The sequence below is a fragment of the Raphanus sativus genome, chromosome 8 (genome assembly GCF_000801105.2).
Source record: "Raphanus sativus cultivar WK10039 chromosome 8, ASM80110v3, whole genome shotgun sequence".
Classification (NCBI taxonomy): domain Eukaryota; kingdom Viridiplantae; phylum Streptophyta; class Magnoliopsida; order Brassicales; family Brassicaceae; genus Raphanus; species Raphanus sativus.
In genome coordinates this window covers 10,003,313-10,027,225 of record NC_079518.1, presented here as the reverse complement: position 1 = coordinate 10,027,225, position 23,913 = coordinate 10,003,313, and the positions used below count along the sequence as shown (strand labels likewise).

Genomic DNA, 23,913 nt, shown 5'->3' with positions numbered 1-23,913 from the left:
TTTTCATTTCCTTGACTATGTTCGATTTGTCAAGTATACGCTTAGTAAGGAAACATAACTGTTAGCATGCATGCCTAATCTTCTTCTTTTTTTTTGAAAATATTAATTTGTACAAAGAAAACAAAATGTGGGGGAGATGATTATTGAGCTATTCAATAGAAGTTGACCATCTGCCCCAAATTGATTATGCATGTCTAATCTTAGTGTGTATATTTGGTTTTGTTTGTTTGTCCTAGTAACAGATTCGATTGTTTAGGAGTCAACTTCAAGAACAATGGGGAACGGAGCTGATAAGAAGTTCACTTGGGTGATTAAGAACTTCTCTTCTTTCACCTCTTACGGATATGAACGCGTTTATTCTGATATATTCGTGGCTGGTCGCTGCAAATGGTAAGAACGACAACTCGTCTGAAGTGTATCTATTCGTGTTTAGTAGCTGCTAGCAAATGACACATCTTTTGCATGGTTTTGTGCTTGCAGGCGTCTTCTCGCATATCCCAAAGGATACAGCTCAAGTTATGTTGATTATTTGTCTCTGTACTTGGTGGTTCCTAATCATGAATCTTTGCCTTCTGGATGGAGACGACACGCTAAATTCTCATTTGCTATTGTTAATCAAAACCCTGGAGAAGTCTCCCATCTGCGAGGTGATATATATCTATCTATCAATAGATCGTTGTCAAGTTCTGAGTGTTATGTTTTATCTGATAAATTAATTGATGATGAGATAAAATATATTTCGTGATTTTTCAGAATCTCAATACGTGTTTGGTCAAAAGAACCACAGAGCGGGATCTCACACCATGATTCGCCCAAATAAAGATTTTCTGTTGAACAATGAACTCAAGATTGTCGCGGATGTTGATGTTCTTGAAGTTGTCGGTAATTTAGATATACCAGTGGAAACTACGAAGTTCGTTGATGTCAATGGGTTTCAAGTCCTTGCTTCACAAGTAAAGCAAAACACAGGAATAGAACAAATCTTTAATGTCTCTCACTTGAGTTTTACTTTCATAACGTCTTTTTTTTTTCTTTGCAGGTGGAATCTGTGAACAGCTTGTTTAAAAAGCATCCAAACATTGCATCAAATGTCCGTGCAAAGAATCCACGACTGAGAACAACATACTTGAATTTCCTGCTAAGCCTGACCGAGATTCTATGCGAGTCTCATGAGGAACTCTCCAACAGTGATCTGGCTGACGCATATTCTTCACTGACATATCTGACAAAGGCAGGGTTTAAGTTGGACTTGTTGGAAAAGGCTCTGAAAGAAGCTGGTGAGACGCGGATTCAAGACATTGAGGAAGAGTTGGCTAACTTGACTCAAAAGCGCGCGGACATGGATGCTCTGCTGAAGTTCTTGAAATGATGTCTAGAGTTTTGGATCTATGTCTTTCTTGTCTGTTTGTTTCTTCTGTCTTAGTTTTCTACACAGTAATGCTCTTGAGCTTCGGAAGAATATGAGACTTGTTTTGTTATCAAAGTCTTGGAATGGTTTAGTTCTATCTAAGTCACTGAATTGTGTCCAAACTTTTTAAAAATTACGTCAAGTAGCGTTACCAAAAAATGTCGAAAGTCTTTTATCATTATTTTGGTTTGTTTGATAACTGGTCATTGCTATGTTGGTGATCAAATTAAATTACCAGTTCTCTCACGTTAGTAAAAGATAAAGGCTAATGACTTAACAAATATGTACTTCATGTGTTTGTTTGATGTTTGCAAGTTTGCAAGTAAGTTACTTTCTTTGATGAGGAAGAATATGACACCAAATCCTCTTCCTTTCAAGATCTTTGTCTTGCCTTTCTTCTTAATTACGCGTTCCAACATAATCTAAACTATTAACAGTCTAACGTAATTGTTATCTTGTTTATGCACACCGGAGAAGAACCTAGAGAATACAATGAAGAGTACTACTAGTATACTAAGTAAAGATTAACATGATGGCGAAGACGGGACTCAAAACTATTATTATCAAGATTTCAACTGATGTCAAACCAAACTAGAAAAACTAATAACATTCAACTTTTAAAAAACTCAGATTCTGAAGATTTTATCAAGAAGAAACCAGTCAGAAAATTGATTATTCATCAAAGATTAATCTTCTTTTTTTGTCAGCATCAAAGATATAATCAATCACTACTTTTAACATTTTTATTATTATTCATCACTGGAATTCAACTAAAGGTCAAACAAATGCAAATCTATACTTTATTAAACCAAAAACTCCCCCAAATTAAATTAATACTCCATGTAATTATGTAAAATAATGGATTAACAATTAATACAAGAACAAAACAGAGTAATACAAGAAGAAAGCAGAGAAACGAACGTGCAAGAATATATTTGCATATACGTATCACGTTCACGTATGAGAATTTAAAAGGTATCTATCCGTAACGATGCTCTAAAGTCTCTTAACAAAGATAATACTCTCATCTCTTGCCTCCTTTTCTACTTTCGCTTTCATTATTTTGCCTTTGATTTTAACAGTTTACTATAAAAGTATTTTTTTTTAAAGCTTGTAGCCTTGAAGGTGTGGCCATTGCCATTGGTGTTGGCATTACAGTGTGGTTCTCTTCTCTGCAACCAAGAGCGGAGAGGATTTTACGTTCAACTTACACCATACTAAAACATTTTATAAAATCCTAGTCTGATAATCCTATATGACTGATATTAAAAAAAAATATTTTTAATTTTTTCTTTAATGTGTATAACTAATAATGAATCACATGTGTTGGAATTCAAAATATTCAGCTGTAAACCATTAGTGAAATTTAATTAGACTTCCTAATTTCAAAAACTGTTTTGGGAAGATAAATTTCTCTTTCTGTATGTGCTGTATCTATCAAACTATGAGGAGAGGAAGCGATTCATATTCTTCTCTCGTCTTCAGCATTGGACGCCTTTAAAAGCCGTGGGTGGAGTCTTTGATATGTTCATCTTCTGCGTCTCTTAGAGTAAATACTTCGCCGTTTTGACCGTTCTACTCTTCTTATTTCCTTGACTCTGTATGATTTGTCAAACATGGTTACCTTTTCTTTTTTTTTTGATAAAATTTGGTGCAACGTGGTTACTTGTAGCCTTGTAGGGAAAGAGAACTGTTGTCATGCGTAATCGTAGTGTTTATTTTTGTTTTGTTTGATTCTCCTTCTAGTAACATATTCGAGTGTTTAGGAGTCATTATCAAGAACAATGGGGAATGAAGCTGATAAGAAGTTCACTTGGGTTATTAAGAATTTCTCCTCTTTGGGATTCAAGTCTGTTAGCTCTGATGTATTCGTGGCTGGTCGCTGCAAATGGTAAGAATAAGAACTTGTATGCATGTGATATATACATTCGTTTTTAGTAGCTGTAAATGACAACTTTTGGATTGTACTTGCCCACAGGCGTCTTTGCGCCTTTCAATGGGAAGTTGACAACTGCAGTTCTTCTTTATATCTGTATTTGGCTGTTCCTAATCATGAATCTTTACCATCTGGATGGAGACCACACGCTAAAATCTCCGTTACTATTGTAAATCAAATTCCTGGAGGAGTCTCTCAACTGAGAGGTGATATATGTGTGTTTTATCTATCTATGCCTTAACTGTAAATGTACTAAATGATGATGAGATCTAATCTGTTTTGTGAATTTTCAGAAGCTCAATACTGGTTTGATCAAAGGAACATCGACTGGGTTTTTCCATCGATGATTCTTCTTTCAGACCTTTATGCTAGAGATAGCGGGTTTCTTGTAAACGATGAACTAAAGATTGTTGCAAAGGTTGATGTTCTTGAAGTTGTCGGTGAACTAGATGTACCAGTGGTAACTACAGACTTCGTGGATATCAATGGGTTTCAAGTCCTTGCTTCACAAGTAAAGAAAAACACAAGAATAAAACAAGGCATTAGTGTCTCTCACTTGAGTTTTACTCATATAACGGTTTTTTTTTTGCAGATAGAATCTGTGAACAGTTTATTTAAAGATCATCCAAACATTGCATCAAATGTCCGTGCAAAGAATCCACATCTGAGAACAACATACTTGAATGTCCTACTAGGCCTGACTACGATTCTATGCAAGTCCTCTGGCGAACTCTCCAACAGTGATCTTGAGGAAGCATATTCTGCAGTGAGATTTGTGACAAAAGCGGGGTTTAACTTGGACTGGTTAGAGGAGGCATTGAAAGAGGCTTTTCAGATTCAGATTCAAGAAATTGAGGAAAAGTTGAATGAGTTGACTGAAAAGCGTGCACACATGAATACGCTGCTGAAGACCCTAGAATGATGTTTTAGAGTTCTAAATCTATTTTGTGTCGTGTGGTCTGTTTGTTTTCTGTTTTGGTTTTGTAATGTTCACTGTTCTTGAACTAGGGGAAGGTGAAGAGACTTGTTTTTGTTATCAACGTCTTAAATGTTTTCTTGTTATACTTCTTTTTCTTGACGGAAACGGTATCAGGAATGCCAATATGTTTAGTCTGAACATGCTAAAGGCCTAAATTGTGGTTTAATATTTGTTAGATTATGTTTTTTTGCTATGTTAATGATGGTATTAAGTTAATACTATTAACTTTAGCAATTTGCTCTAGAAAGTGAAAAAGTTTAAGGTTAATGACTACATGCAGGAGATCTGTAGCCTAATATGTTTGATTTGTGTTTTACGAGTGAGGTGACTTTCTTTAACGAGGCAAGTGAACATATGACAACAAACCTTCTACTACGTATAAGACTTTTCTACTTTCAAGTTCCAACTTAATAACTACGAAAAATAGTGGAGATTATTTGTTTTTGTTAAACCATACTGGGAAAGACCCAGATAATACAATGAATGAAATCCAATAAACATTTGAACATTTCACTGATGTTAAACCAAATTAGAAAAACTAAGAACGTGGACTCATTTCAACTACAAACCCCTCATACTCTGAAGATTTCATCAAGAAATCAGTCATAACTTTTAAGAAACCAAACGGGGCAACCAGTCAACCAGATCACAGAGGATTGCATATAAAAACCGATAAAATAATTAATGAATCCCTCAAAATTTGATTATCGTCAATATATAATCGGTCACTACTTTTAACATTTTTTAATTCTTCATCATCATTGGGATTCAACCAAAAGCCACACAAATAAAAATTCTATACTTTAGATCAAACAAACAAAAACTCACTGAATTAGTATGAATTAGAACAGATTGACAATTAATACATGAACAAAACAGAGAAGCAGTCAAAAGCCCCTCCGAGCTGAAGTCATCAAAAAGATATCAGTCACTACTTTTAACATTTTAATCGTAATCAGTTATCATAGGGGTTTCATTAATGCTTTAAATCGAAAAAACATATTAGCTCAATCCTGAGACAATAGCAGAAACCTAAGAAATAATAAGCATCTGAAAGACTTTGGTTTCGTTTGATGATAGCACAAATCCGATTTATGAGATGACTTGGAGAACAATGGTTTTGATATTGATTTGATACCATCAAATAGAATAGCAGAATAAGAATTAAAAAATGAATAATTTCAGCTTCTTTGATTTAAAAGAGAAAGACATCTACAAACAAAGTGATGTGCTGCGGTTAAGATAAGAAACTAGGAACTAGGGTTTAAAGGATTCTGTCGTAGCTGCGCTAGAAGTGTACTTTGTGATGTATTTATAGGGGTCATTGATTTTGAAACATTGAAGCCTAGGTCAAGGCCCATTAAACACATTGAGATATGAGTTCAATCCCCCATCTCGTGGTTTAAAGTGTTTTACTGTTTACTGATTATTTGGGGTTGACCTTTTTCCGAAGAGAGAATGTGAATGTTTCGGTGGTCACGCGCCGTATTTATCTAAGTTAAGTAACGGATTTGAATTCAGATCTTTTAAAAATCCACGGAACGTCATGTGCCCCGACTACAAACGCGTCGTTGTTTACTGATTATTTGTTTATGAATTAGGCATTAAAATATTCTAGTATACAATCATTCCTACCAAACTACGGTACCGTGACGGGGGAATTAAACAAAAAGGATTGTGACGCATGTCCATTCAAAAAGAAATACATTTATTTTGAAATGAAACGAACAAAGAGTAACGTACACGTAGGCTTTTATTTGAACGAAAACATTAAAACACCTTCAATAATAGCATTGTAGCCCTATGTTTAGCAAACGGAAACACATACACACACACACATATATATATATATATATATATATATATATATATGATATATCACACGAAAAGATGTTTCTCGAGACGTGGACTGATCAGAACATCAAGAGGCGTTGCTTTAGGAATGGTTAAGCCAGGGCTCTCACTCATATCAACAGCCACATCAGAAACAGTGTTTACTTCAAACGAATGAAGAAAACGTGCAAGACCTAGATGAAGCACTTGCATAGCCAAGGAAGATCCTGGACATGATCTTCTTCCCGAACCAAACGGCATCAGCTCAAAGTTCTGTCCTCTGACATCAAACTCTTTTGCTTCTCCTGTAAGAAACCTCTCTGGTCTGAACTCGTTTGGTTCTACCCAAACTTTTGGATCTCTTTGGATTTTCCATACGTTCACTATCAGTCTTGTACCGCAAGAAACGTGGTAACCGGCGACTGTGCAATCTTGCATCGCCTCTCGAGGGCCTAAAAGAGGACCAGCTGGATACAGTCTCAATGTTTCTTTGATGATCGCTTGAAGATACACCAGATTTTCTATGTCTGAATCCTCGACATTCCTGTCTTTGCCAACTTGGACGTCTATCTCATCTTGCGCTTTCTTTAACATTTCTCTCTTGTTTAGAAGAAGAGCAATGGCCCATGTGAGGGTTGAAGCTGTAGTGTCACTTCCTCCAAGAATCAGTGCCTATTCATTAAAATTTATATCATTATATGTACATATTAAAAGAGACAAAATAATAATAATAAATATATATTCATTCTCTCAGTTCACGAAAATAAAGTTTTGATATTCTATTCGTTTCAAAAATATATGTTTTATTTTTACTTTTTACATTGTTTACCCTTTTTTATCAACTAAATCAATTATTATTGAAATAAATTGCACATGTTGAAATTATGGTATTAGAAGAGGATTCTTTTTGGCATTGTAAAATTATTTTTAAAGTGTATGAAACCCAAAAAAGAAGTCTATATTTGTGAAATGGAGGGATTATCATCTAATATTCAAGCTTAGTATCCATTTTTAAAAAATAAAAAATAAATCAAAATTTGGGTAGTTAATGGGTATACCAGGCAGGTAGATTTGATGCTAGTATTTGCATCATATTGAAGATGGGAGAGTTTGTCTTGTTCCGCAAGTGACAACATAACATCAATGAAGTCTGAATCATTTTCTTTATTTCCTGAAGCTTTTCGTTGTTGCCGATGGTTCTCGATCCATCTTTCAAGAATCACATCTAGTTCGCTACCCGTTTTCTTCATCTCCTTCTCATGTCCTTGCGGATCAAACCACCCTAGTGTCGGAAAAGCATCGGACATTGTGAATATACCGATGAGGTGAAAGAACTTTGTGATGGCCTTTTGGCATTGCCTCGCCTCTTCTGTCTCTTCAGGGGTTGTTGAGCCACCGCCAAAGTATCGTTTTCCGGCCACCATTCTTACGATCATGTTCAGTGTCATGTCCTCTAACCACCTCTTTAGATCAACCATTACTGGTTCGGAACCACCTTTCTTAACCCACAAAGAATACAAATCTTGCACACCTGTATGCGCATGTGACCCAACACATAATAGTATTACAATAACGTGACAGTAACCAACAACTATTGTAATATCCTTTAAGAGGACAAAATTAATAAAATTTGTATAACTAGACGCCTAGATTGTAATATGGGCAGTTCAGGCACATCCAGATTAGACATTCGTCTTCCCCCCTACCCTAATTTATTTAAAAAGAATTATGCATATGTTGCATGATTTATAAATTATTGATCTTAATTAAAATTAAATTTAAAACTTTATATGACCCTAAATCTGAGATCCAACCAAATAAAAAATTCGGACATATTTTTTTTGATTACCCATTGAGATCTCTGAAACACGGACGTGCTTGAGCAGCTGTAGCCGCCGGTTAGAAAGTAGCTCGACAGTTGCTATCTTACGCATCTCGCGCCAGAAAGAGCTGTAAGGTGCAAACCCGAAGACAGCATAATTGTAACCCATATGCTTTGCGGCGGCAGTCATAGGTCGTGAAGCCAAGGCTTTGTCGTTCACAGTGAAACACTCTTTAGCCACCTCAAAACTGCTCACAACGAATGCTTCACTGCTCCCGAGTCGTAACGACATAGCAGGACCGTAACGGTTAGCCATTTCTCCTAAAGTTCGGTAGAGAAGTTGTTCCTTGCCACCAAGAAGATGAAGATGGCCGATGATGGGCCATGAACCGCTCGGTTCAGGAGCTTTTACATGTTTTGGCCTCTTTGTTTTCTTGAAAAGAGCAATCAAAACGAAAACCAGTAGTGGAGATAATAAGGAAAATAAGAAAGCATCCATAGCGTTTTGATGGTGAAAAGAGATATGTTTGGTAGGTTCTATGTTTCAAATGTCGAAGATCGTCTCCATATATATAGGAACGGTACATTGACATGCAAGTATGAGGCACCGAATGATGTGTTGATTTGAATCCTGCAAGATCCATGCATGGATTTATTTTGTTCTATCATATCATATATCTATTGGTTACACGCAAGGAATTTCGAGTGATTACCTTATTTAATGCATTATTTGTTGTTTCACTAGTGAAGTCAACATCTGTGTTTGCACAATATTAGAAGTCAGTGAGATCAAAAGAAAAAAAAGTCAGTGAGATCAATGGGTTGGTGATGATTTTCAACTTGCAAAGTATAGTTATAGGAAAAAATACAAAAAAAAATTGCAGGATACTTTGTAACGATTAATACATAACTAAGACAGGTCGGATTCGATGCCATGCGTGCTTGAATAAGAGAATATACGCAGGACTAAAAAATTCAGAGAACATTAATTGTATTATATCCAAGTAGTGGAATGTTTTAGTTTTAGTTCTTACTTAAAATGTAGTTTCTTTAGATTAGCCGACAACATTTATGGTCTTACACATCTACATTTACTTTATGTTCTTAAAAAGTTCTTAAAAAACTTGTAAGTACATAAACACAGACACAAATTGGGGGGGGGTGTCAAAACCATTGTGATCCACCGAACAATCAGTGCTTTTAGCTTACTTTGTGTATGGTGGTGGCCTTATACATATCCAATATTATAAACTAGCTCCGTTCTCGTGACCATTGTGATCCACCGAACAATCAGTGCTTTTGGCTTACTTTGTGAGTGGTGGCCAGTGGTGGAGCCAGAAAATAATTTGACTAGAGTCATAATTGATTAATTAAAATTATTTAATTAAAATAATAATATATTAATAATATTTATTATCATAAACTATTAAAAGTTTGAAAGCTCTTTTAATTTTAAGGGATTCTTGATCAAAACACAAATCTGGTAGATTGCTACGAAATGAAATGTTTTTAATAAACAAAAGAAAGAAAATATTAAAATGTCTGAAGTTCGAAAGCAAATAAAAAAACTGGTTTTACCCATTTTTCACTTTGAATTCATGCTTTTAGGCCCAGATAATTAAACAGAAAAGTGAGAAAAAATCAAACTTGGGTGCAAAAAAGGAGAACTGAACTTGTTAAAGGGGGGTCAATGCAAGAGAGTTTACACCAACCGAGCACTTATTCTTTACGTTGTTAAGCTTACAAACTAAGTTTGTAGTATTTTACTGGGGTAAGCTGACCCCTCCATGTCTATGTAGATCCGTCCCTGGTAGTGGCAGCCTTATTATATAATTTATATAGCCAATGTTTATAAACTAATTCCATCTCTTACTTGAAATATATCTTTCATATAAAGGAGAAACCATTATAATAAACATTAGAAGACTCGAACATTATAATAAACATTAGAATACAAAGTAAAAACTCAGAGTTACCTTAATTCTCTGTAAACTTTTCCAGCCGCCTTCCAACTTTTTCTTGCAGTTTTTCCGGTGACTGGCGGTCCTTACTAACACTGGAGAGGCTCTTCTTTCTCTCTAGCTTGTTCAATTGCTTTTCTTTCTCGGATCTCAGTGTTTTGTAGTGTGGTTTCATGATAGCCCTTGATTAGTCGTGGAACTTTTGTTTGTCTCTATCATCTCTGGTTTTTGCCATTGTTATCATCTTTGCCATCTTGCTTCTATTTTCGTCCGATGGTGTGGGTGGCTCACTTTCTTCAGTGAGGCGTGCTCATGTGGCCTTCGTACAAGGATTCAAGGCGGATCTAAGGGGTTGGTTTGATTCTTATGGCCTAATTTGAGGTGTTGGTCTCCTTATAGCAGTGATGTTGAAACTTTTGTCTTTTAGCAACGGGTTCGCTTATGACTAGCTCATGTGCACCGGCTTTAGGTTACGTATTGGATTTTGTCCTTATGATAAGTTATGTATTAGTATTCTAGTGCTTTCGTCTTTTTTCTATTGTGAGAAATTGGATCTAGTTTCAATTTGGGATTGTTTTGGTCTCCATTTATTTTTTTCGGGTCTGTACTTTGGCAGCAGTGAGAGTGGAGCTGAACGATCAATCCATATTATTCATCTGATTTTTATTTTTCATTTCAAACTTGTACAGTATTTTAGCTGAAGCTAATCTTGACAAATTTGATAAAGACAACGAAGAAGAAGACTTATTTAGACGATGAGAATTATTATCATGTTTTTACTAAAGGTATTAGAAGCATGTCTGCTATTGTGGGATCGGGAACACCTAATTTACCGTAACTTGAAACAAGACCAGTTTGTGATGGCTAATGTGGCTGTGATGTTTGTGCTCGCCGGTTTTTGGTGTGGAAATATCATTAGTTTCTCTTTATCATTTAGTCATTTTCTATGATGTAATATGTTAAATCAGATTCAATAAAATAGAATGTAAAAAAAATATTTCTTAAACCTCGATCTTAAATTTCTCAAAACATATTCAGGGCCGGCTCAATAATCTCATGGGTCTTCGGGAAAAGAAAGTTTTAAATTTCCAAAATATTTATGATAAATATATGTTTAAAAATAATAGAAACATTTTAAAAAAAAATAAAATAATTATTAAATAAAATACTTTCATATAAAAATTATCAGACCCTTTTTCTCATTTTTATTATAAAAATACATGTATTTTTTTAAATTGAATCTTTACCTATTAAAAATAGAGAACAAGGGATTGGATCTGGCGGTCGCACCGCTTATCCCATAACTAAACCAGGCCTGAACGTATTAATAAAATAGAGAGAGATTAGAGTATGATTAACTAATATTTTCTCATTAAGAATATCTTTATATATTAGTATTTTAGTATTAGCTTTTATGTAATTAAAGTTTGATCTAAAAAATTAATTTGTTAAAGAATGCAAAATCATTAATTGTCATATATATTTTAATTATATTATATAATTTCTTAAATTGTATTTTTAAAAATGATTTGTTTTTTGTAAATTACTAATTATTTTTTTTGGTTATATAGTAAGTTAAAATGGACACACTAATTTCTCTAAGGATTCTAAGAGTTATTATATTGCATGGCTCATAAATTTTAATGTTTATCAAATAATAGAGGGTGATTGGTTGGGTTGTAGCTAGTTATTTTAGCTTTAATTTCTATTTACAACCACTTAAGTTACCAATCGTGCTTTAAGTAGTATTTAAAGCTAAAGTCAATAAAATAAAAATATACGACTAGTTTATTCTATTAAAACATGAAGATACCATATTGATAAAGGTTATCTCCAACCATGTATTTCAGTTATTTAAGAAAATATTTTATCAAATTACATTAATATTAAATACAAAATTACTACAAAAAAAAACTCAATTATAAATTTTTTTAAAAATTAAATAAAAAATATATCCGCCACGTCAGGTACACCTGTTACAATTTTGACTGCCTAATAGCCCTTTAAAAGGACGGATCATAATCTAGTATTATATATAAAACAATAGTTCATGAATCAAAAAATATACCGCCCTTTTTGTTCATCTAGTTCATGAATTTTTATAGTTTTAGTGGTTGTTATCCGATTTTATAACTCTAAAATTCAACTTGATTACATTTCCTCTTTGAAGCGGTCTAACTATCAGATCAATCTGGTTTTTAAATATTGGTATGTAATAATTCACAATTTGATTGTATATAACAATTCACGATTAGTGGATATGACTAAAATTCCAGTTAGTTGACTGACTTCACTTATGAGATAGATGCTTTTGCATTTTAAGAATAACTAGGTAGTAATCCGTGTTGGGTGCGTTAATTAGATTATTTATTTTACATTGTAATAAAAGATTTATCTAATATATTTTTTAAGGGATGAGCATTTAGATATCCGCTCGGATTCAGATGATTTATTCGGATTTCAAATTTTTAGAGTTAGAAATTTAAATATGATTTGAATATTTACAAATTTCGGTATGAATTTGGTTTGGATTTTATTCGAATCATTGCATGTTCGATTCGGTTTCGAGTTCGGGTACCTATTTTAATTATGTAATATTTTAACAAAAATTTAAATATACTTAATCATCAAATACAAAAATAAAAATAATATAAAAGATAAAAAATGAATAATGTAAGAATAAATACTTAAATTTACATAAAATATTTTAATTTAAATATTTTGATGGAGAAAATAATATTTTTATTATTTTAAACATATTTTGTTATTTTAGATATTTTCATATTAATGAATATCTAATAAAATTTAAAACAACCAATATATTTAAGTATATAATTGTATTTTAAATATTTTCGGTATCCAAAATATTTCAGTTTGGATCGGATTCGGGTCTGGTTATCGAGACTAAATTTTTAGATCCATTTGAGTACTTAATTAGTTTTAGTTGTGTTTAGTATTACATTCAAATCAAGTTTGATTTGGTTCTTCGAATCCAAATATTTTACCCTGAATTACTTTATTTTACTAATATAAAGAAGAATAAATAAAGTAAAACTAATGTATGTTGGGATTATTTTACATATATAATTATTGGACTATACGTTAAGAATATCAATAAAATGGTTGGGGTGTCTTCTCAATATTTTTGGGCATTGTTACAAAATTGACGTAATCTAATCAATAACATGTAATTTATTATAGAAAATTATTGATAAATATAACAAAAACATGATACAATCGAGTGAAATGTGTTACAGTTTCGTCAAAATAATGTGCTCTTCACTCGGTACATGAATTATGTTTTTCAATCGATTTTCATGAATTTTTTTTTCTTTTAAAGATTTTCTGATATCTGAAATTTTCTAACTGTCTGATTATGCTTATAATGCTTGGTTTGATATGAAAACTCTATAAATAAAAACAATACTTGGTTAAACTAAAGATCCAATTTTATATGTGGCATTTTTCACATTGGTTTCTTAATTCATTGCCAATCACAATTATTTGTTGCTTTTGTATGCATAAATCTCAACCATGGTCAAGTTTGGAAAAATATAAAATTTTTAATTTCTAAAGGCATTCTCATGATGTGAATCTTAATGATTTTGTAATTTTTTTTAACAATGATATTATTTAGTTCTTGCCCGAAGAGAACTTTATTTCACTAATACAAAGGTTAAAAATAAGAAAACTAAAAATGATCTCATTAATTTTTTTTGTGTGGGAACGCATGAAATAGTGTGCGATAGATTTAAATAGATAGATTTAAGTAGAGTGTGAACATATTAATTGTTAAATGACTGTAATGCTGATCCGTAAACATTCTAAAGTTGAAATAATTGTGAAGGTGAAATGTGTCAATGTGTATGTGAACACATTTATTGCCAATGTTTGTCCTTTAATATATTAGAGATTTTGAGAGTGTGAACTTAATACATATACACAAAAAAATCAGTGTAGATTCACTATCAAAGATGGATATAATCAGAGATATAATATGTAAAGTAGACATTATCGGATAGAATTGAATTTTAGAATAAATCTTCTCTACCAACCAAAATTTGGTAAACAACCAGAATTGATTTTAAGAATAAACTTTCTCACATAAAACAAGATGTCCACAATGCTGATCAGTAGTTACCAAAAATGAAATGTTTGTGTTCCTTGAGTCTTTTTAAAAAATGTGATCTACCATTTTTATTAGTCTCTCAAATAACAAGTCTCAGTGGCTTTGGGGAGTTGTAGAGGCCTTAAAAACAATTTACCCGAATACATTTTGTTCAATATTAAAAGGATTTTGTTTCTAAGTTGATGAAAGACTAGAAAAGTATATCACGCATATTAATGGTTTACGAGATGCTTGGAGATTTCTAAACCCAATGCTTGCTTCCCATATTTAGGGGATATTCCCTTCACGTATTTTTCTTATTATATAGTCAGACAACGATGAAGGGTTTACGACCTACAACTATCAACAGCCTTACAACAAGGATAATACTATGAGGTGGGTTTTGCACTGATAACGCAAGTCAAATACTTTTTTCATTAAAAAAAAAAGACAAAAGAAACAAACTAGTTTTAACAGATAGAACAAGATTTATACATCAACAAACAAAACAACAGATTATGATGCGTATAAAATGGATGGATTTTTTTAAATAGATGAATTTTTGGTGAATGAGTTCACGTTACTTCTCGTTATTAATTAGGTATTCATATTCATAACCTGTATAAACGAATCTCAATTTAGCACGTCGCACGATAGGACCAAAAATCTAACTAACAAATAGGCCGAGCACAATTGCACATTGATTACGAGCATGAGGAAGCCTGCAAAAAGACGACCACAAGGTTTAAGCCTGCACTAGGAAAAATGAGCACGCAAGACTCGCAATTAATCCTTGATTAAAGATAACAGTTCGACCACTATTAGACGCATCTAACAAATATATACGTGGTAAATACTTCATTCAGTACGTAGATCGTTTGTCATCTAAGTATCTAACATACACAAACCAATTCAAAGTGTTATTTAGTTTGCAAAACGTATCTTTCGTTTTCTTTTCATCCTACTGTATTGTTCTTTTTTTGGTAACAACTTAGGTATTGAGAGTCAATTATGTTTGCATTTACAGAGCATATGTTAATGCTCAGTATGGACATGAGGGTTTTAACTATTTTGAATGGAATATTAAATATTTGATCACGTAGAATTATTATAATGATATGGACATGTGAGAATAAACTATTCTGTTATTTTCAAAGAAAAATGTATATACAAAAACATGTATATAATGTTAAAATTATATTTTGAATTTATAAACGGTTTAGTTATGTATCATCAAGATTGTTTAAAGTTTCAGAATGCAAAAATTTATATAAATTATTCAAACAAATACAGATTTAAAATTACTGGACATAAGTTATTCGAAAATAAAGAATTTTAAATTTTGGATCTAAATTATATTTGATAAAATCATGATTTTAATTTGATATAAACCACTTTAGTATATATTATCAAAAAAATATATACAAATATCTTAGAAATATATTATTAAATTGAAAATTTGCTTGATGCCAAAAAGAGAGTTAAAAGTTCTTATGAATATTTGAATATTTTTCCATATCCATAGTAATTATGTTATAAAAGATTTCTAAAAATCAGTTTGGTTTTTAAAACTTTATTTTAATTTCATAGTTTTATTTGTTTAAAATTAAATTATTGTATCTTAATTAATTTTAAATATTTTTATAGAGTCAAATATAACAATTTAGATCCAATAAATATAATTTGTTTATTTACTTTGTATCTACCTTTATATAAAAAACTCTTCAATAAATACATCAAATGATATCAAAAATAAAAACAAAAATATATATTCCGAAAGAAATTTTCATATACATACATGTTCGGATGTTTTGGCAAACCCAAATATTATATATGTATTAGCTTCATTGAAAAGAAAAAACTGTATGTGAAGAAAAAGTCAGGATTATTCAGACAATAGTATCTTATCATATATTTTATTACTCAAGAAAAGAGTTGGAGGCTTGGAGCTATGTTCTCTGCTATGGGGAAGTAGGCAATATTTGACCTTTGGTCGGACACAAATTTCTTACCCTTTTGCAGTTTTTAACCTTTCACCTGTTTCTTTCGATATGTTTTCCCCTTGATAGTTAAAGGGTCCGAGTGATAACCCGTGGAATAACAGCGGTACAATTAGAAGTGGTCCAAATAATAACAAAAACAAATAGATACATAGATATATATGTGTTCAAAATTGTGAATAAAAGAAAATATTACATTCAAGGTCACTTTCTCAAAATAAATAACATTGTAAGTCACATTACGCTACTTAGACACTTTCTCACACTTTTTCTTGTTCTTTACACAGCTGTTCACATATAAAATCTCCTTATTACCCTTCTTCTTTCTATCATATACCTAGAAAATATAATTTGACTTAAGCTTCGTCTTCATCATTCGATTTCCAGATTTATTTTTTTCTTTGGTTTGGATCTTCACCGTATAATTGAAGAAAACTTGTAATTGATCTTTGTTTAAGCAAAAAAAATTGAAAAGACAGTTTTTTTTCTGAGAAGCCGGTGGCAAGAACTTCAAGCTGTCCGGAGAAGATTCAAAGCTTCAGAACTTGAAGCTGATTTCCTTTTGAAATAATAATACTCTGCGGACATGAACTCGGCTGCAAGTACAGTACCAAGATATCTGTCAATTTTTTCTGACTTTTTCTATCTACCTTTCAATTCTTAATTTATTTCTATTGTGTGTACAAACAGGTAGATATGCCGATGAAGAATCTATGATAAGTAGAAGAGATAATAACTGGTTTGGCTGTTGCATTAAACAAAAAATTGGTTTGGCTAACGCTAGTAATTCTCGATCTCAAGAACAGATGCTTCACTTCTGGTGTTTGCGGCTAACGGCTTCAGTGTGGATGGTGTCGTTGGTGGTGGTGCACGGCTCCGGTTCAGTTTCATTGACTGATATTTAACACAACACTCCGGTGGTGCAAGCACATCTCTTCTATCGGTTAAGATTCTACACAGGAAACAATTCAATTTAATGGTTGATTGGTCTTGTGCTTGTCTATCTCGATTATATCATGAGATTGCTTGTTTTGTGGCAGGTGTTATGAGAGTAGCTTAGAAGTTTCATGGAATTGGAATCTTCCTAAAGTCAAAGAAGAAGGCAAGAAATCTAAGTTCAGCTTAGGAACGGCTTATCCTAAACTCGGTTCCCACATATTGGAAGACACTAAAATCCCTACCAGGAGCAATGAGTTAGTAATTGAGCTTCTTTTATGGTGTGAGCCTGCATTTTGACAGGTTTCATCGAGGATTTAAAGGTGTGATTTTTTTTTCTTTGTTTGACTCACCTTGTACTTTTTCTTATGCTTTTTTCACACTTACAACAGAGAAAATACAGTTACAGCAAAGAAAAGGTCAAATTCAACTTGTTTTGGATTTCTCTTAAATTATTTATGTATTATAATTTTTAACTTTTCCAGGTTATCATTCAGATTAACTTTGGTTAAGAATATTGTGTATCAACAGTTTTATATTTCTGTATTACATGACTTTTTCCCATTTTCAGTTTTCAATTTACGCATTCTTTGTATCCACATGGCTAGCTTACTTTTTTGCATGTTAGTAAGTTCAGTGTTATTGTCTGAAGTGTTGTACGTGTGACCTCTTTGGGCATGTCTTACTTATCCACATAAATTAACAAGAACTATATAAATTTAGAACATATAAATTAACAAGAACTATCCACGTGTGCACTTATACCATATTATCCACATGTACAGCCATGTAATGCTATTCACATGGTCGTGTTTAGATGTACGTACACATGCCACATAACCGATATCAACATGAAAATGTTTCTTCGAGGTGTACACAAGTACAATATGACCTTCATGTACACATGTACATTCCATCGAGTGGACATGTTTTCACAGAAACTTACAAATTGTGGTTTTCTATTTTTATATAGCAGTCTGATAAACATTTCATTGCAAAGCACAAAAGCCTATCTTCTTCTTAGTCCATGTCATAATTGTTTCTCTAAATCACAAATCAAAAAGCTTTAATGGACAATTATGTGTACTCGTCTTTTTGACGGGTAGAAGGAGAATGATACAATAAATTAGGGTGCTTTATGGTATGGTGTACACATGGATATTTTATGAGCTACACATAGATAATGTTAAAAGATGTACATATTGACAATGGTAAAACAACATACATGTGGATATCAATAATTATGTGCTAGGGTGCTCTAGTGAAAACCTTAGTTTCTAGACAAACCAAAATGTCCAACAAAAGATCTACATCATTTGATAAGAGATTCAAAAGATCTACACCTGGTTTCTGTATATCAAAAATACATCGTACATGTGTACATCAAATTCCATCGTACATGTGTAGAGCATATTTTGTTTGTTAACTTTTTCATTCTAAATCCAACAAAATGCATAGTAAGCTCCGGCCAATTCGTGATTCCTCGAGATCAAAATTACATCTACACCAGATTCCATACGACTATGAGATGTTCATTGATAATGAAGCTCCTTTAATAGCTTTGTTTTTAATGAGTAGTTTCTATGTTTGTTCACCAAAGCTAGTGGGCTGAGACTAGGAAACAATGGTCTCTCATTGTCCAAAGTTATAGCACAAAGATGGTGATGCAGAGACGAGGTCACCTGTTGAAACTAAAAACAAACAATGGATTTGTATAACCCTCAAATGGGCCATGATAACTTTTTGGTTGGTGATTGGGACATGAAGAAACAAGACGCTCACATGATGTGCTTCGCGGCGGTTCTTTGAGACTGCTCCCCAGAGCTTCTCACTCCCGGCATCAGATTCGATCTGCTACATCTGGAAGAAGCATATGAAATAGGCTGGATTCTGCTGCTCCCAAGCTCTGATTGCTCCATAATCTCTCTCCACTGTTTATGCTTTTTCCTCCACTTTTCAGATCATTCTTCAGCTGCGTCGCAACCGCCGCGTCCTCGTTTGCTTAGGGAGTGTATCCACCTTCGTTAAGAACAACACAAATCACGGCCGTCTCTGTCTCGTTGTCATTTCACCGTCGTCTCTCGTCTTCAACGGACTTTCCTCGGCTCTGATTACGGATCTCTCAACCGGTGGCCGTCATCGCTATGAAAAGTGAACCTCGTAAATAAAAAAATTAACCTTTCACTTTCCTTTTGTGCTGCAGAAAATTTTTTGTTGCAGGAAATAAATAACTAAATTTATTTTTCACCTCGGTTTCGTCACCTAAACTCACGTGATCTATTTTGAAATTCAAAACTCAATCCAGAAAAAATCCCAATCCTAATGAAATTATTCATTTGTCTTCTATAAGGGCAAAAAGATATACAACCACCCAAAAAGTGTGTGTGTATAATAATGTGACTTTTTGTGACAGAGAAACTCAGAATGTGACTTATTCCGTAAATCTCTCATATATATATATGTTTTTGTTATTATTTGAACTTTACCGTAGTTATTTTGTACAATCATTCAGAGCTATAGAAATTTATAAACGGTCAGACGGTGCGATTCGTCACAATTCGAAATCATGTTGGAAACAATATATACAGTCATACTTGATAATCTTTTCTTTTAATAATCTGATATATTCGATGAATATAAAACCAACCAAATAATTTTAAAAATATATATTACTGAGTCAAACAAATTTGGTTATTTGTAACGAAATTAGATATCTTTATCATTTAATCACATATATTTGAAACAATAGGTTTTGAATTAGAGGGGCTTAGCACCTTTCTAACCCGGGTTATCACTATACCATTTTATATGGTTAGTCTAAACCAGTTTTCAAAGATGTAACTGATTTATATCAAAGATATATTTATTGGAAATCTATTACTATAAAAAAGTTGTTTTTCTCCTCTTGACACGTCAGATGCCAGCACACAAATTCGCCTCATGTCGTCGCGCCACGTGTCACGTTTAATGAAACGATGCGTCTCGGTTGTTATCCTCCGTATGGGCTTGCGATTGGGCTTATTATCATCATACATTGTTAGCGGCCCATCGAAGAGGCGCGAATTCTAAGTCACCCTGATGAACGCGTTTGTGTTCTTCGTACCCTTGCAATCGGCAGATACGATGACGATCCAGATACGTAACGGAGGTATTGTGATTACTGTCTTTATTCTTATTGTTTTTAAGCTCATCATTAAATCTTACGCCCACTACTATATCTTCAGATACGTTGTTCATTCGGCGATTTGGTATAAATAGGTCCGTACCTCTCATCTGCGAATCGCAATCTCGAAACCTATCTGCTATTCATCTCTCTCTCTCTCTCTCTCTCTCTCTCTCTCTCATATTCATCTCTTAATACTCATCTCTCTTGATGGCTAACCGGCTATTGGAAGAGATGTTTTTGTGTTTAAATAGGAATCTGGTGCTGGAGACGGTGTTTGTGTATAGGAATAGTAATGAGGTTGAGTGCACTGGGCTGGAGAAGAAGATGATGAGGAGAAATATTAAAGCTTGGACGAAAAAAGAAGTGATTTAGAAAGGTGTGTGGAAGTTTCGCATGAGGTGAGATTGGAGATGTCATTGGTGTCGTTTGAGAAACCTAAGTTTGATAGTACATCTAAAGTAAAGGGTCCTGAGAAGAACTTGGAACTCTGTTGAAATCAAAGCAATGGCTAGACGTGAACGTGAGATAGAAGCTGGTTGAACATGAGTTTTGGGAAGCTATTTCTGAACAGACCAGAAGTATCTACATCTCAGATATTATGCCTATGGAAATATCAAGCTGCAAGGAATCCATAGAAAGATACCGTGTTCGAATCAGAGGTAAACTCTCATCCAGAAATAGATTTGAAAGTTGATGAATTTTTTTTTTGTTTTTCTGATCCGAAAACCTGCAGCTTTACTTTTTAAATTCAGTGTATATGTAGGCTACTTTGGAGGTGGTTTCGGGCCAGATATAAGGAAACTGGATCAAGAAAAAGTTATATATCGAAAGATCTCATTGCAGATAGTTCGTTATATCAACCGAATTATGAATAGGAGTTATAAACAATTAGTATATCACCTTCAAAGTTGGGCCACATTCATCTGAATCTGCAGAAATAGATAAAACTGTTCTGCAACAGCATTTTTAGGAGATCGTTTGACAAGGTAAATAATTGCTGATCGTGTTGAAATTTAGTATACATACTCATTGCATGTCAGACTTCATAATCAACTGTGGGATTGAGGAGTGAACGGTTCGTTTGTTAATTATTGATGTCTTCTTGAGCCTGTTTGATGTAATATAAAACATCATGACATGTATTACAAATTATAATGTTTGGTTAGGGCAAAGAATTCGGTTTGAGCTAAAATTGGCAAGAGTATTGGTAACTTACGTATATCTGTTCAGGTAAAAGTGGAGATGGTCTAGGGACCTATCATTTACATGCATCGTTGTGATGTTACCAAAGCTGTTTTTGTCCTCAAGTGCTCAGTTTTTTCATTAGTGTGGCGGATAACTGATGAAGTTGTTTTCGTGGGCTTCAATGGGGAAGATGACAAAACTAACTAACATTTGAGCTGCCGAGGCTGTGCATCTCTGGTGAGACTGAACTCTGAACTGATAGACTGAAGGTGTTGAGAACCATGTAGACATCCAGCTCCCTTTGTTCATTGTCGCTCATGTGGGGAAAACTTAAATTTTCCAGTTGAGGTTGTCCCATTTTACCGTGAATAACAGACTACTGATTAATCATCGGCAAAATTTCATCCTCCGCAGTGTCAGTTCAGTGTTTTCATATTTTGGTTAACTTTATTTTGCTACCGTTTTGGTTAGCTTTATTTTGCTACTGTTTTGGCAAATTTTTAGAGATTTTCTATAAAAAATGCAATTCAAATTGTTATCAACTTGACTTCAACTGCAAGTTGAGAGAATATGATTACATGATAGGAAAATAATTACTATTATAACATATACAAAGAAAGAGATGATGTTAGTACGAAGATTAAAACATGGCACTACTCCAATTGAGAGTAATCAAAATAAACCATATCACATAATCTTTTATCCAATCAACTACTCACCTAAAACATTTTTTTTTGAGCTGCACCTAAAACATATAAATCGTTAACATATAAATGCAAATCGAACACACAGACATCAAAAACTTAGAAAAATATATGAAGTAATGTACAATTAAGGTATATCCCGTCCGTAGGGCGGACCGATCCTAGTCTATAATATAATAGGACACTTGAGTCTCTCCTGGAAGGACACGTCAGCGTTTTTAGCGCGTGGGCTTTTCCATTTTATTTTGCGCTTCTCCGGCCCGGTAGCCGTCCTCCTATGTGTCCCCTACGTCTGATTAGGGTTGCCTCTCCTTCGCGATCCTTCGCTTGCGGGGCTCTTCCTCTTCCAGCGCCCATTTCTTTAACTCGATCATTATGAACCTTAGCATGATCTCTTTCAACGTCGCGAATCATCTTCCTGTAACAGATTTTAAATATTCCTATATATCGAGGTCTTGTCTGGTGGGGTTTCATTTGCTCAAAAATTTTCTACTCCATTTTTCGTCCTTGGTTCATCAGGTTCTCCCGTCGCTACCACCGCCGTCCTTAACGCCCCCGTCGCTAACGCCGCCGCCTACTCCACTTTCAACTCCCTTCGCCTCGGCCGAGCTGCTCAAACCGTCGTTTGTAGGCTCATCCGTTTCTGGGATTCCAGGAACGTCACCAAAAACAATGAGATTTTTGGGATAACGATTCTCCTCCTTGATGAATTGGTGAGGATTTTTACGATTTTATTGTTTCGCTTAATTACTCAAGAACAAAGCTTTTCCGTTTGATGACTGTTTCGATTCTATTTATTTGCCTTTTACTGAAGATCGAAGCTTCACCTTTTATCGTATATGAGAACTTCTGAATACATGATCTTTAATTTTTAACTTTTATGCAGGATTCTGTGATTCACGGGTTCATTCCCGCTAACCGGGCCAGCCACTACCGGAACGATCTGAAAGTCGGTTCTATTGTAAGATTGGACTGCTTTGAAGTTGCGTGTGTGCCTCACATGTACAAGGTTACTGAGCATCAGTTCGTGCTTCGTTTCATCCCTTCAACACGTATGGGTGAGGTTCAGACGGACGCTCCTGTGATCAAGTTCGACAGATTCATGGTCCGACGTTATGATCATCTTCAAGTTCTTGCGAACACTAACCTAGAGCTCCCAGGTCTGTGTTCCTTATCAACACAAATTTATTTAAAACCTTTTCACACCAACGTCGCTAAGGTAGTTTCTGTTTGGCAGATGTTGTTGGTGAAATACGCTCCATGCAGGGTTCCGATCTGAAGAACACTGCAGCAACCACCAGAGTTGTGGTCCGCCTCTTAAATGAACAGTGCGTAACTTTTAAACCATTCAATCTGTCGTTTGGGTCTCATGTTGTGCAGCTTCTTGGTAGATCTTTATACTGTATCGTTTAGATTAGCTGCCTGAGGCAATAGTCCACTCTACTGCTTCATATAAAATTTGTTCATTGTTGGGTTTTGCATCTATGGTTATTTGAAAGTCTCTGCTTATTGTTTCCACGACGGGAATGTGACTGTGTACTTATCAATGGTTTGCTGCAGAGCAGATGTTTTACCGAGCGGATGCCTGTTCTGTTTTGTTGCGATTCCAAGGTTGTTGTTAATATAAGACAGAACAGAGCATGCAATACTCATTAAAATAATACGTACGCAGATGATTGTACACTAAACATTGAATTGACTGATACACCATGATATTCCCGTTTTAAACTTAATAATATTGCACTTCGTATACATAGAAAATGGTTTCGTCATATATTAGAGTGATTGAGACCGACTATTAAGATAAAACAAATAACCCCCAAGTGCCTCAGTTACACATACATCCACCACCTCTGTTCTGTTGTCTGTAAGATT

The 23,913-nt window shown here is 33.9% G+C and overlaps 4 protein-coding genes, 2 long non-coding RNA genes and 2 other non-coding genes across 10 annotated transcripts; 4 read left to right on the top strand and 4 right to left on the bottom strand.

Annotated features, from left to right (window-relative positions):
* The first annotated feature begins 265 nt into the window (after positions 1-265).
* On the top strand, positions 266-1,369 carry LOC108821661 (MATH domain and coiled-coil domain-containing protein At3g27040-like). The gene is made up of 4 exons (XM_018594656.2): positions 266-390; positions 481-647; positions 754-953; positions 1,040-1,369. Exons 1-4 carry the CDS (start codon positions 275-277, stop codon positions 1,367-1,369), a joined length of 813 nt encoding a protein of 270 aa, XP_018450158.2. The 5' UTR covers positions 266-274.
* A 1,820-nt stretch (positions 1,370-3,189) lies between these two features.
* On the top strand, positions 3,190-4,266 carry LOC108819928 (MATH domain and coiled-coil domain-containing protein At3g27040-like). The gene is made up of 4 exons (XM_018592936.1): positions 3,190-3,299; positions 3,387-3,550; positions 3,638-3,855; positions 3,937-4,266. The coding sequence occupies exons 1-4, from the start codon at positions 3,193-3,195 to the stop codon at positions 4,264-4,266; spliced, it is 819 nt and encodes a 272-aa protein (XP_018448438.1). The 5' UTR covers positions 3,190-3,192.
* A 744-nt stretch (positions 4,267-5,010) lies between these two features.
* On the bottom strand, positions 5,011-5,092 carry LOC130499288 (small nucleolar RNA R21). The gene has a single exon (XR_008938167.1). It is a non-coding gene; the product is annotated as a small nucleolar RNA R21 (small nucleolar RNA).
* Positions 5,093-5,215: 123 nt separating this feature from the next.
* Positions 5,216-5,296, bottom strand: LOC130499289 (small nucleolar RNA R21). The gene has a single exon (XR_008938168.1). It is a non-coding gene; the product is annotated as a small nucleolar RNA R21 (small nucleolar RNA).
* A 748-nt stretch (positions 5,297-6,044) lies between these two features.
* Positions 6,045-10,632, bottom strand: LOC108821793 (xanthotoxin 5-hydroxylase CYP82C4). 2 transcript variants are annotated; one of them, XM_018594787.2, is made up of 5 exons: positions 9,955-10,632; positions 8,692-8,735; positions 8,006-8,609; positions 7,215-7,687; positions 6,045-6,828 (listed from the first exon to the last, which is right to left on the bottom strand). In XM_018594787.2, exons 3-5 carry the CDS (start codon positions 8,475-8,477, stop codon positions 6,202-6,204), a joined length of 1,572 nt encoding a protein of 523 aa, XP_018450289.1. In that variant the 5' UTR covers positions 8,478-8,609; positions 8,692-8,735; positions 9,955-10,632; the 3' UTR covers positions 6,045-6,201. The 2 variants fall into 2 exon arrangements, with proteins under 2 accessions (XP_018450289.1, XP_056847957.1); XM_056991977.1 differs by lacking the exon at positions 9,955-10,632 and having other exon boundaries at positions 8,692-9,103.
* Positions 10,633-16,381: 5,749 nt separating this feature from the next.
* LOC108821158 (uncharacterized) lies at positions 16,382-17,547 on the top strand. 2 transcript variants are annotated; one of them, XR_008938100.1, is made up of 3 exons: positions 16,382-16,649; positions 16,738-16,990; positions 17,088-17,547. It is a non-coding gene; the product is annotated as an uncharacterized LOC108821158 (long non-coding RNA). The 2 variants fall into 2 exon arrangements; XR_001944491.2 differs by having other exon boundaries at positions 16,738-17,547.
* Positions 17,548-18,298: 751 nt separating this feature from the next.
* LOC130498391 (uncharacterized) lies at positions 18,299-19,336 on the bottom strand. The gene is made up of 2 exons (XR_008937291.1): positions 18,766-19,336; positions 18,299-18,674 (listed from the first exon to the last, which is right to left on the bottom strand). It is a non-coding gene; the product is annotated as an uncharacterized LOC130498391 (long non-coding RNA).
* A 770-nt stretch (positions 19,337-20,106) lies between these two features.
* On the top strand, positions 20,107-23,363 carry LOC108819927 (uncharacterized). The gene is made up of 4 exons (XM_018592935.1): positions 20,107-20,131; positions 22,558-22,751; positions 22,925-23,198; positions 23,305-23,363. The coding sequence occupies exons 1-4, from the start codon at positions 20,107-20,109 to the stop codon at positions 23,361-23,363; spliced, it is 552 nt and encodes a 183-aa protein (XP_018448437.1).
* The last annotated feature ends 550 nt before the right edge of the window (positions 23,364-23,913 follow it).